This window comes from Hyla sarda, chromosome 3, assembly GCF_029499605.1.
Source record: "Hyla sarda isolate aHylSar1 chromosome 3, aHylSar1.hap1, whole genome shotgun sequence".
NCBI lineage: Eukaryota > Metazoa > Chordata > Amphibia > Anura > Hylidae > Hyla > Hyla sarda.
The window spans coordinates 40,979,993-40,993,133 of record NC_079191.1 but is presented as its reverse complement, the minus strand read 5'-3'; the positions used below and the strand labels follow the sequence as shown (position 1 = coordinate 40,993,133).

General features: G+C 42.5%; 1 protein-coding gene across 8 annotated transcripts in view; it reads left to right on the top strand.

The window, feature by feature from the left end:
- LOC130361297 (ribonuclease H1-like) overlaps nt 1-13,141 on the top strand; it is a 280,103-nt gene that overhangs the window by 218,029 nt on the left and 48,933 nt on the right. For 7 of the 8 annotated variants that reach the window (XM_056564101.1, XM_056564098.1, XM_056564100.1 and 4 more), the window contains exon 3: nt 6,592-6,631. The exons of the other annotated variant lie outside the window; for it this stretch is intronic. In XM_056564101.1, coding sequence (XP_056420076.1) covers nt 6,592-6,631 — 40 coding nt within the window. The remainder of the gene's footprint in view (nt 1-6,591; nt 6,632-13,141) is intronic. 8 annotated transcript variants of the gene reach the window in all.

Sequence of the window (13,141 nt, the reverse complement as noted above, 5' to 3'; positions counted from 1 at the left end):
AAAAGGGCTGATCTGATCGCCCGCGGCACTGCCGCGGGGATCAGATAAGCCAAGATGGCGGATGGAGGTCCCCTCGCCTGTCTCCGTCCGTCTCCCGGGGTCTTCTGCACTGATCTGCTTTCCAGCAGACCAGAGGAGAAGATCGCCGATAATACTGATCAGTGCTATGCCCTATGCATTGCACTGAACAGTATTAGCAATGTAATGATTGCTATAAATAGTCCCCCATAGGGAACAAAAAAAAGTGTAGAATAAATGTAAAAAAATTTGAAAAATCCCCTCCCCAATAAAGTTTTAAATCACCCTTTTTCCCCATATTAATACATAAAAGCATTAAAAAAACTATAAATAATAAACATATTTGGTATTATTGCATGCGTACTATAAAATATGTTGTTAATGATCCCCTACGGCAAACAGCACAAACGTAAAAAAAAAGTCAAACATTTTTTGTCACATCAAACTGCAAAAAAATTTCATAAAAAGCGATCAAAAAGTCACATATATGCAAATCTGGTACCAAAACAAACTACAGATCATGGCGCATAAATGAGCCCTCACACATCCCTGAATACAGAAAAATAAGAAGGTTAGAGGTGGTCAAAATAGGGCAATTTTAAACATACTGATTTTGTAAAAAAAAAAAGTTAGAGATTTTTTCAAAGCAGTACAGTAATAGAAATGTATGTATCCATGGGTATCATTTTAATAGTATTGGCCCAGAGAATAAAGAAAACATGTATTTTTTACCGTAAAGTGTACAGTGCGAAAACGAAACCCCCCCAAATTAGCAAAATTATGATTTTCGTTTAAATTTCCTTACACAATTTTTTTTTTTAACATATATTTTAGGGTAAAATGAGAGATGTCATTACAAAGTACAACTGGTCACTCAAAAAACAAGCCCTCATATGGGTCTGGGAATGAAAATATAAAAGAGTTATGAATTTTAGAAGGCGAAGAGGAAAAAACAAAAAAGCAAAAATAAAATTGGCTGTACCTTAAGGTGAAAATGGGCTGAGTCCTTAAGGGGTTAATATATATATAGCCAGGAATTCTAGCCTAAGTAAATCTTTAATTTTCATACAATAATTTATAGGGGGACATTTATCATTGTCTTTAACCCCTTAAGGACATGCATAGCACCACTTAGCGCACAGCACCGTACATCTACGGTGCGGCTGTGATACGAGCGCAGGAGCTGCGCTCGCTTCATTCCTGGAGGGTCCCGGCAGCTCTCAGCAACCATTAACCCCTCGGGTTCCGTGATTAATATAGATCACGGGATCTGCGGCAGTATGGCACTTAAAAGGGCTGATCTGATCGCCCGCGGCACTGCCGCGGGGATCAGATAAGCCAAGATGGCGGATGGAGGTCCCCTCGCCTGCCTCCGTCCGTCTCCCGGGGTCTTCTGCACTGATCTGCTTTCCAGCAGACCAGAGGAGAAGATCGCCGATAATACTGAAAAAAAAGTCAAACATTTTTTGTCACATCAAACTGCAAAAAAATTTCATAAAAAGCGATCAAAAGTCACATATATGCAAATCTGGTACCAAAACAAACTACAGATCATGGCGCAAAAATGAGCCCTCACACATCCCTGAATACAGAAAAATAAGAAGGTTAGAGGTGGTCAAAATAGGGCAATTTTAAACATACTGATTTTGTAAAAAAAAAAGTTAGAGATTTTTTAAAAGCAGTACAGTAATAGAAATGTATGTATCCATGGGTATCATTTTAATAGTATTGGCCCAGAGAATAAAGAAAACATGTATTTTTTACCGTAAAGTGTACAGTGCGAAAACGAAACCCCCCCCAAATTAGCAAAATTATGATTTTCGTTTAAATTTCCTTACACAATTTTTTTTTTTAACATATATTTTAGGGTAAAATGAGAGATGTCATTACAAAGTACAACTGGTCACTCAAAAAACAAGCCCTCATATGGGTCTGGGAATGAAAATATAAAAGAGTTATGAATTTTAGAAGGCGAAGAGGAAAAAACAAAAAAGCAAAAATAAAATTGGCTGTACCTTAAGGTGAAAATGGGCTGAGTCCTTAAGGGGTTAATATATATATAGCCAGTTTTGCTGGCTGTTTGTGGGGGCTCTTGACCTGGGCCTGACCAGCTTGCACCCGTGGACACCCTTGGGAGTGCGGTCCTTTTTGTTGGATTCATATATATATATATATATATATTCCCTAGCAAATTCCAAAGGAACAGCACACCATGTAGATCTGGGGGGTGCCAGCGGCGAAGGAGCCCGGTCAAGGCAATTCACACATCCGAAGTAAACCGTGGCACTCAATGGATAAGGTGAAGAAAAGGTGCAGAAAGTTGTGATTTATTCCATACTAATACAAAGCAAGCAACGCTTGAGAAAGGCTGCATGGCAGCTGAAACGTTGCTTGCTTTGTATTAGTATGGAATAAATCACAACTTTCTGCACCTTATCCATTGAGTGCCGCGGTTTACTACGGATATATATATATATATATATATATATATATATATATATATATATAGAGTAGTTAGGAGTAGCCGTATTAGTCCAGTGATGCAAAATGCAGAATCATCTGTAGTTGCAGTATCTTGTAATACCTTTTTTATTGGACTAACAAGAATTTGTAGAGACAAGCTTTCGGGATTCCTCCCTTTATCAAGTCATAAGCATTTCTGAGCTCACAAGGGGAAAACACGTTCTATCTCACAAAGTATGCAGGGGTTAAAACAACATATGTGGATAATGGACATTAAGTTGGGCCATAAATTGAATAGCTATAGTATTGTCCCTTGATGTTGTATGTCTTGTTGTTGTGGGGCCTTCAGACAACCACCCAACTTAAAACAAGAGCTGGTCAATAGGAAACTACCCACAGAAACATCAGATAAAGTCAATGGGACCAAACCCTGCGTCAAACCGCGCTGTAAACTCTGTCAACACATCTGCACAAATTCTGAGGCCTCCCACAACAACAAGATATACAACATCAAGGGACAATACTGCACCACAGAGAATGTAGTCTACATGATACAATGCACCAAGTGTGACCTGGGATGTTACATTGGTGAGACCAGTCAGCCACTCAATAAAAGGATGAACCTCCACAGATCGTCCATAAACAACCATAGAGAAAAGGACTATTGCACCCAAACAGGTCACTCCCTACAGGACCTCAAAATCAAGATCCTGAACGGTAACTTCAAGAACACCCAGGAAAGAAAGACATTTGAAGCCAAAATGATATTTTTTTTAATGACTCCAAGAACAGAAGACTTAATGTGGATTTAAGCTTCTTATCCCGTTATCAAAATTTCCTATAACCTTTGCTAAACTGTCTTCCCTCTCCCTGCTCTAACACCATTACACCCCTGCTCCCCCTCCCCTGTCTAAGTCTTATCTTCAGTCTATGGTTCTGTAGTATAATTGTCCTTTCTCCTCTGTCCAGCGTAATCTCACCTCTGCTCTCCAGCCCCCCCCCCCCCATCCTTATCTGTAGTCTATAGTCCTATAGCTATACAATTTATGGCCCAACTTAATGTCCATTCTCCACATATGTTGTTTTAACCCCTGCATACTTTGTGAGATAGAAAGTGTGTTTTCTCCTTGTGAGCTCAGAAATGCTTATGACTTGATAAAGGGAGGAATCCCGAAAGCTTGTCTCTACAAAATCTTGTTAGTCCAATAAAAAAGGTATTACAAGATACTGCAACTACAGATGATTTTGCATTTTATATATGTATATATATATATATATATATATATATATATATATATATATATATATTTGGTGCATGAAATGTTGCACATGTACCAAAGAACTTTTTTAACGATTTTTGGCTGTAAGCAAAAAGCTACAAACAATCTTACAAAAGTCAAGTTTTCACTTTGCAGTAGTAAATGATTATCAAGTGCGAATGTCACAGAAAAAGTCACAAACCCCTCCAAAACACAGCAAATCTACACCAGCCCAGACCTGGCTTACAAAACAACTTTGGAGAACACTTACAAAAAGTTACAAATTTGACACAAAGAAAAATTATGTGACAAATTAACGCACTTTCATAACTCAAAAGATCCTTTGATAACCCCCCCCCCCCCACACAATGTGTCAGTTTAATGAAAAATGCTCTGCATAGAAAAAAAAGCCCCAAAAGTTACAAAATGGTGTGTTTTTTTTTCTTGTTTTTTTTTTTTCTTTTCCTTCACAAACATTTTAGATTTGGTGGTAAAATGGGTGATGTACAATCATGGCCGTGATGTTGGCACCCCTGAAATTTGTCAAGAAAATGAAGTATTTCTCACAGAAAAGGATTGCAGTAAAACATGTTTTGCTATACACATGTTTATTCCCTTTGTGTGTATTGGAACTAAACCAAAAAAGAGGGGGGGGGAAAAAAAAGAAGCAAATTGGACATAATGTCACACCAAACTCCAAAAATGGGCTTTACAAAATTATTGGCACCCTTAAAGGAAAACTGTCAGATATTTTCTCCTGCACTATCCACAGGAACTGATGGATAGTGCGGGAGACGCTGATAAAAACTAGCCCCTGCCTTACCCGGATCCGCCCGGCCGTTCTCCCGCAATTGTAGTTTTATTCTATGTGTATATCTTGCTGTAACTGGCACGGGCGGGGCTTCTGCAGCTAACTGGCACTGACGTCAGCGCCGCTTATGAATATTCATCCCCCCTCCCTCCAGTTCTCCCTCTCTTTGCCGTTCCTTACTGAAGGGAGGGGGGATGAATATTCATAAGCGGCGCTGACATTAGTGCCAGTTAGCTGCAGAAGCCCCGCCCGTGCCAGTTACAGCAAGATATACACATAGAATAAAACTACAATTGCGGGCGAACGGCCGGGCAGATCCCGGTAAGGTAGGGGCTCGTTTTTAACAGCGTCTCCCGCACTATGCACCAGTACTGTGGATAGTGCGGGAGAAAATATCTAACAGTTTTCCTTTAACTTAATATTTGGTTGCACACTCATAACAGAATAACAGAAATCAGTCGCTTCCTATAACCATCAATAAGCTTCTTACACCTCTGATAGAGTAGGCTGCTCATACTCTTACAAGGTGTCGCTTTCTTGTGATATGAGATGGAAGATCTGAGTGGTGAGAGTGAATTCAGCTGAAGTATCGAAAAGAGTCAACCACACAGAAAGTTTAGTTGAAGCTCCCTGATGCTCATTCCCCCCCTATGGGTTGTGTGGGCTCCTTTTATTGTACGTGCTTAGGTCACACAGAAAAACAGACAAAATAGGGTAAATGCTGATTACAGCCTAAAGGTTAAAAAGTACAACAAGTCAGCTATAAATCTTCTACAAAGGGTGTAAATACGCTTCCTCTGATCAGAGCAATAAATCACAAGGATGTTTGTACAAAATGTAGTCTGGTTTGTGGTTTCCATTTGTCGCTAAGACTAGGTCAACTACGTGTCACTGCTTACACTCTAAGGTTATACGTTTACATGCTTAGATTACATAAGTACTATATTGATTACATAAGTATTATAAAGCATATATTAGATTCAAATAAAACAGATAATCTTGACCACTCTATCACCTCTCAGCCGGAAAGTTGGATCACTCTTCCTTTGCAAACTGCTCCAGGTCTCTCTTATTGGAAGGCGCCTTTTCCCAACAGCAATTTTAAAATCTCTCCACAGGTGTTCAATGGGATTTAGATCTGGACTCATTGCTGGCCACTTCAGAACTCTCCAGCGCTTTGTTTCCATCCATTTCTGGGTGCTTTTTGATGTATGCTTAGGGTCATTGTCCTGCTGGAAGACCTAAGATCTTGGATGCAAACCCAGCTTTCTGATACTAGGCTGTAAAGTGCGACCCAAAATCCGTTGGTAATCCTCAGATTTCATGATGTCTTGTACACATTCAAGGCACCCAGTGCCAGAGGTAGCAAGACAAGCCCAAAACATTTTTGAACCTCCACCATATTTCACTGTAGGTACTGTGTTCTTTTCTTTGTAGGCCTCATTCCATTTTCGGTAAACAGTAGAATGATGTACTTTACCAAAAAGCTCTATCTTGGTCTCATCTGTCCACAAGACGTTTCCCAGAAGGATTTTGGCTTACTCAAGTTCATTTTGGCAAAATGTAGTCTTGCTTTTTTATGTCTCTGTGTCAGCAGTGGGGTCCTCCTGGGTTTCCTGCCATAGCGTTTCATTTCATTTAAATGTCAACGGATAGTTCGCGCTGACACTGATGCTCCCTGAGCCTGCAGGACAGCTTGAATATCTTTGGAACTTGTTTGGGGCTGCTTATCCACCATCCGGACTATCCTGCGTGTACACCTTTCATCAATTTTTCTCTTCCCTCCACACTCAGGGAGATTAGCTACAGTGCCATGGGTTGCAAATTTCTTGATAATGTTGCGCACTGTGGACAAAGGCAAATCTAGATCTCTGGAGATGGACTTGTAACCTTGAGATTATTGATATTTTTCCACAATTTTGGTTCTCAAGTCCTCAGACAGTTCTCTTCTCCTCTTTCTGTTGTCCATGCTTAGTGTGGCACACACAGACACACAATGCAAAGACTAAGTAAATTTCTCTCCTTTTTATCTGCTCCCAGGTGTGAGTTTTACATTGCCCACACCTGTTACTTGCCCCAGGTGAGTTTAAAGGAACATCACATGCTTGAAACAATCTTGCGTAATGTGCGTATCGCTCTGTGCATAATGACGGGCGATACACGGGCCAGATCATTGAGACGTCACGGCTCCGCCCCTCGTGACATCACGGCCCGCCACCTTAATGCAAGCCTATGGGAGAGGGCGTGATGGCTACCACGCCCCCTCCCATAGACTTGTATTGAGAGGGTGCCCATGACGTAATGAGCGGGCAGAGCCATGACATCACAATGCTCCGGCCCCTGTATTGCCCGTCATGACGCACAGAGCGAACTCGCTCTGTGCAGTAAGGAAAGCGGAGTGCCGCAGCCAAGATCCCGGGGGTCCTCAGCGGTGGGACCCCCGCGATCTTATATCTTATCCCCTATCCTTTGGATAGGGAATAAGATGTCTAGGGGCGGAGTACCCCTTTAACCCCTTAAGGACGCAGGACGTAAATGTACGTCCTGGTGAGGTGGTACTTAACGCACCAGGACGTACATTTACGTCCTAAGCATAACCGCGGGCATCGGAGCGATGCCCGTGTCATGCGCGGCTGATCCCGGCTGCTGATCGCAGCCAGGGACCCGCCGGCAATGGCCGACGCCCGCGATCTCGCGGGCGTCCGCCATTAACCCCTCAGGTGCCGGGATCAATACAGATCCCGGCATCTGCGGGAGTTCGCGATTTAAATGAACGATCGGATCGCCCGCAGCGCTGCTGCGGGGATCCGATCATTCATAACGCCGCACGGAGGTCCCCTCACCTTCCTCCGTGCGGCTCCCGGCGTCTCCTGCTCTGGTCTGAGATCGAGCAGACCAGAGCAGGAGATGACCGATAATACTGATCTGTTCTATGTCCTATACATAGAACAGATCAGTATTAGCAATCATGGTATTGCTATGAATAGTCCCCTATGGGGACTATTCAAGTGTAAAAAAAATGTAAAAAAATTTAAAAGTAAAAGTAAAAAAAAAGTGAAAAATCCCCTCCCCCAATAAAAAAGTAAAACGTCCGTTTTTTCCTATTTTACCCCCAAAAAGCGTAAAAAACATTTTTTATAGACATATTTGGTATCGCCGCGTGCGTAAATGTCCGAACTATTAAAATAAAATGTTAATGATCCCGTACGGTGAACGGCGTGAACGAAAAAAAATAAAAAAAGTTCAAAATTCCTACTTTTTTAATACATTTTATTAAAAAAAAAATTATAAAAAGTGTATTAAAAGTTTTTTATATGCAAATGTGGTATCAAAAAAAGTACAGATCATGGCGCAAAAAATGAGCCCCCATACCGCCACTTATACGGAAAAATAAAAAAGTTAGAGGTCATCAAAATAAAGGGATTATAAACGTACTAATTTGGTTAAAAAGTTTGTGATTTTTTTTAAGCGCAACAATAATATAAAAGTATATAATAATGGGTATCATTTTAATCGTATTGACCCTAAGAATAAAGAACACACGTCATTTTTACCATAAATTGTACGGCGTGAAAACAAAACCTTCCAAAATTAGCAAAATTGCGTTTTTCGTTTTAATTTCCCCACAAAAATAGTGTTTTTTGGTTGCGCCATACATTTTATGATATAATGAGTGATGTCATTACAAAGGACAACTGGTCACGCAAAAAATAAGCCCTCATACTAGTCTGTGGATGAAAATATAAAAGAGTTATGATTTTTAGCAGGTGAGGAGGAAAAAACGAAAACGTAAAAATTAAATTGTCTGAGTCCTTAAGGCCAAAATGGGCTGAGTCCTTAAGGGGTTAAGGGGTCCTGATGCGGTGGCACTTAATGCCACATTTATGTCCTGTACATGATGCGAGCACCGGACTGGGGCCCAGAACCTGCCAGTAATGGCGGACCAAATTGCTGTTTTTTGGTCACATCACATTCCCCCAAAAATTTATAAAAAGCGACTTAAAAGTCATATATATATATATATATATATATATATATATATATATACACACACACAAAAAAATGAATGCTAAAAATAACTACAGTTCATGGTGCAAAAAATGAAAAAATTAGCCTTCATACATCCCGCATATGGGAAAATGAGAAAATAGGGCAATTTTAAATATACGTCCGTGGCCGGCTCCCGTTATGTGCCCACGGCTAATACCGGACATCGCCGATCGGGCTGATGTCTGGTATGAACTCTTTAGATGCCACGATAAAAGATCTAAACTGGAAGAAAATACTGCAGGTTAGCTCAGCAAAGCTCTTCAGGACTGCAGTGGTGAAATTGTGGCGTCCCGAACAGCTGAGAGGACAGCAGGAGGCACCTTACCTTGCTCCTCGCTGTCTGATCGTCGCTTCATTGCTCCAAGCCTAAGAAGTGAATAAATGTGATTTAACCCCTGAATAAAAGTTTGGATCACCCCCAATTTCCCATTAAAAAATATATATATATATATGTTTAATAAAAATGAACATATCTGGCATCGCCACGTGCGTAAATGTCTGTCTATAAATGTCTATAAAAATGGAATGTTAATTAAACCGCATGGCCAATTGCGTACACGTAAAAAATATTCCAAAGTGCAAAATTGTGTATTTTTGGTCACTTTGTATACCCTAAAAAAATGTATAAAAAGCGATCAAAAAGTCCCATCAAAACAATTATGGTACCAATAAAAACTTCATATCACAGTGCAAAAAATGAGCCCTCATACCACCCCATATACGGAAAAATAAAAAAGTTACAGGAGTCAGAAAATGACAATTTAAATCATACTAATTTTGGTGCATGTAGTTATAATTTTGTAGTTAAAAAAAAAAAACATATATAAATTGGGTATGATTATAACCGTATGGAACTACAGAATAAATATATGGTGCTATTTTTACCAAAAAGTGCATTACTTAGAATCGGAAGCCCTCAAAAGTTACACAATAGCGTTTTTTTTTTTTTGCAATTTTGCCCCACAAATAACTTTTTTCTGGTTTTGCCATAAATTTTGGGGTGAAATGATTAATGTCATTATAAAGTACAATTGGTAGCACAAAAAACAAGCCCTCATATGGGTCTGTAGGGGCAAAATTGAAAGCGTTCCGATTTTTGAAAGTCGGGTGGAAAATACGATAGTGCAAAAATGAAAAAAAAAAACTGTGGTCCTTACGGGGTTAAACAGTTATATTGAAAAAAAAAAGTTTGATATTTTTTTTAAAGCAGTACAATTATAGAAAAGTATGTAATCACGAGTATCATTTTAATTGTATTGACCCACAGAATAAAGACATGTCATTTTTAGTGTTGAGCGGCATAGACCATATTCGAATTCGCGAATATTCGCGAATATATGGACGAATATTCGTCATATATTCGCGAATATTCGCATATTCATTATCTCCTCGTTTTATTTTCGCATATACGAAAATTCGCGTATGCGAAAATTAACATGTGTGACAATTTGCATATACAAAATTAGCATACGCGAAAATCCGCATATGCGAAAATTAGCATATCCTAATTTTCGCATATGCGAATTTACGCACGCTAGTCTCACACAGTAGTATTACAGCCTTCTTTACACCACACAAGCTGGAAGCAGAGAGGGATGATCACTGTGATGTGTACTGTGAAGAAAAAAAAACAAAAAACAAAAAAACGAATATTCGTAATTACGAATATATAGCGCTATATTCACGAAATTCGCGAATTCGCGAATAATATTCGAATTGCGAATATTCGCGAGCAACACTAGTCATTTTCACCGTAAAAGTGTACAGTGTGAAAACGAATCCTTCCAAAACTTGAAAAATTCATATTTTCATTTAAATTTCCTCTCACAAATAAAAAATTTTGGGATTCGATGTACAGTTTACGTTAAAAAGAATGTCATTACAGAGTACAATTGCTCATGCAAAAAAAAAAAACCTTCACATGGGTCTGTGGATGGAAATATAAAAGAGATGGATTGTAGAATGCGAGGAGGAAAAAATAAAAACGCCCCCCCAAAATTTTTTTTTATGGGTGTGCCTTGGAGATTTTCATCACTCCCATAGAAATTAATAGAGCCCTCTACGGCACATACTCCTCACTGAGACCCAGGGTCCTGTTCCGGAAATCACGAGGGGTCCAAGCTGTCGGACCCCCTGTGATCAGCTACTTATCCCCTATCCCAGTGTTTCCCAACCTTTTTTGGGTCAGGGCACACCTCGAAAAAAAAAAAATTCTGCGGGTCACCGCTACCGAGGTTGACGAGCAAAAAAATAAAATAAAAAGGGAAAATGCTAAAGAACGCAATGCACTATATCTATCAGTGAGTATGTAGTTTAAAGTGCTGCTTTATACAGCAACTCATCAATGACGTCTTCTCTAATTTGCAATGTTGCCTTCTCTTCTCCATCTGGTCCTGGCCATCATCACGATTTCTTCCACACACAATTCTTCACCGTTAAACCTGCAAAACAAATCTATTAGGTGCCGAACTTTTTTTTGACATGGGTGAAAGAGGGGTGTAGAAGAGTGGACATGGGTGACAAAGGGGTTTAGAGGGGTGTAGAGGAGTGTACATGGGTGACAGGGGTGTAGAGGAGCGTACAGAGGGGTGTAGAGGAGCGTACATGGGTGACAGGGGTGTAGAGGAGTGTACATGGGTGACAGGGGTGTAGAGGAGTGGACAGAGGGGTGTAGAGGAGCGTACATGGGTGACAGGGGTGTAGAGGCGCGTACATGGGTGACAGGGGTGTAGAGGAGTGTACAGAGGGGTGTAGAGGAGCGGACAGAGGGGTGTAGAGGAGTGTAGAGGAGCGTACATGGGTGACAGGGGTGTAGAGGAGTGGACAGAGGGGTATAGAGGAGCGTACATGGGTGACAAGGGTGTAGAGGAGTGGACAGGGGTGTAGAGGAGTGGACAGGGGTGTAGAGGAGTGGACAGAGGGGTTTAGAGGAGCGTACATGGGTGACGGGTGTAGGAGTGGACAGAGGGGTGTAGAGGAGCGTACATGGGTGACAGGGGTGTAAAGGAGCGTACATGGGTGACAGGGGTGTAGAGGAGTGTACAGAGGGGTGTAGAGGAGCGTACATGGGTGACAGGGGTGTAGAGGAGTGTACAGAGGGGTGTAGAGGAGCGTACATGGGTGACAGGGGTGTAGAGGCGCGTACATGGGTGACAGGGGTGTTGAGCAGTGTACAGAGGGGTGTAGAGGAGCGTACATGGGTGACAGGGGTGTAGAGGAGTGTACAGAGGGGTGTAGAGGAGCGTACATGGGTGACAGGGGTGTAGAGGAGTGGACAGAGGGGTGTAGAGGAGCGTACATGGGTGACAGGGGTGTAGAGGCGCGTACATGGGTGACAGGGGTGTAGAGGAGTGTACAGAGGGGTGTAGAGGAGCGGACAGAGGGGTGTAGAGGAGTGTAGAGGAGCGTACATGGGTGACAGGGGTGTAGAGGAGTGGACAGAGGGGTATAGAGGAGCGTACATGGGTGACAAGGGTGTAGAGGAGTGGACAGGGGTGTAGAGGAGTGGACAGAGGGGTTTAGAGGAGCGTACATGGGTGACGGGTGAAGGAGTGGACAGAGGGGTGTAGAGGAGCGTACATGGGTGACAGGGGTGTAGAGGAGCGTACATGGGTGACAGGGGTGTAGAGGAGTGTACAGAGGGGTGTAGAGGAGCGTACATGGGTGACAGGGGTGTAGAGGAGTGTACGGAGGGGTGTAGAGGAGCGTACACTGGTGACAGGGGTGTAGAGAAGCATACATGGGTGACAGGGGTGTAGAGGAGTGGACAGAGGGGTGTAGAGGAGTGGACAGAGGGGTGTAGAGGAGTGTACATGGGTGACAGGGGTGTAGAGGAGTGGACAGAGAGGTGTAGAGGAGCGGACAGAGGGGTGCAGAGGAGCGGACGGAGGGGTGCAAAGGAGCATACATGGGTGACAGGGGTGTAGAGGAGTGTACAGAGGGGTGTAGAGGAGCGTACATGAGTGACAAAGGGGTGTAGAGGAGTGGACAGAGGGGTGTAGAGGAGTGGACAGAGGGGTGTAGAGGAGCGTACATGGGTGACAGGGGTGTAAAGGAGTGTACAGAGGGGTGTAGAGGAGCGTACATGGGTGACAGGGGTGTAGAGGAGTGTACAGAGAGGTGTAGAGGAGCGTACATGGGTGACAGGGGAGTAGAGGTGTGCACAGAGGGGTGTAGAGGAGTGTACAGAGGGGTGTAGAGGAGTGGACAGAGGGGTATAGAGGAGCGTACATGGGTGACAGGGGTGTAGAGGAATGTACAGAGGGGTGTAAAGGAGTGGACAGAGGTGGCAGGGGTGTAGAGGAGTGGACAGAGGTGACAGGGGTGTAGAGGAGCGTACATGGGTGACAGGGGTGTAGAGGAGTGTACAGAGGGGTGTAGAGGAGCGTACATGGGTGACGGGTGTAGGAGTGGACAGAGGGGTGTAGAGGAGCGTACATGGGTGACAGGGGTGTAGAGGAGCGTACATGGGTGACAGGGGTGTAGAGGAGTGTACAGAGGGGTGTAGAGGAGCGTACATGGGTGACAGGGGTGTAGAGGA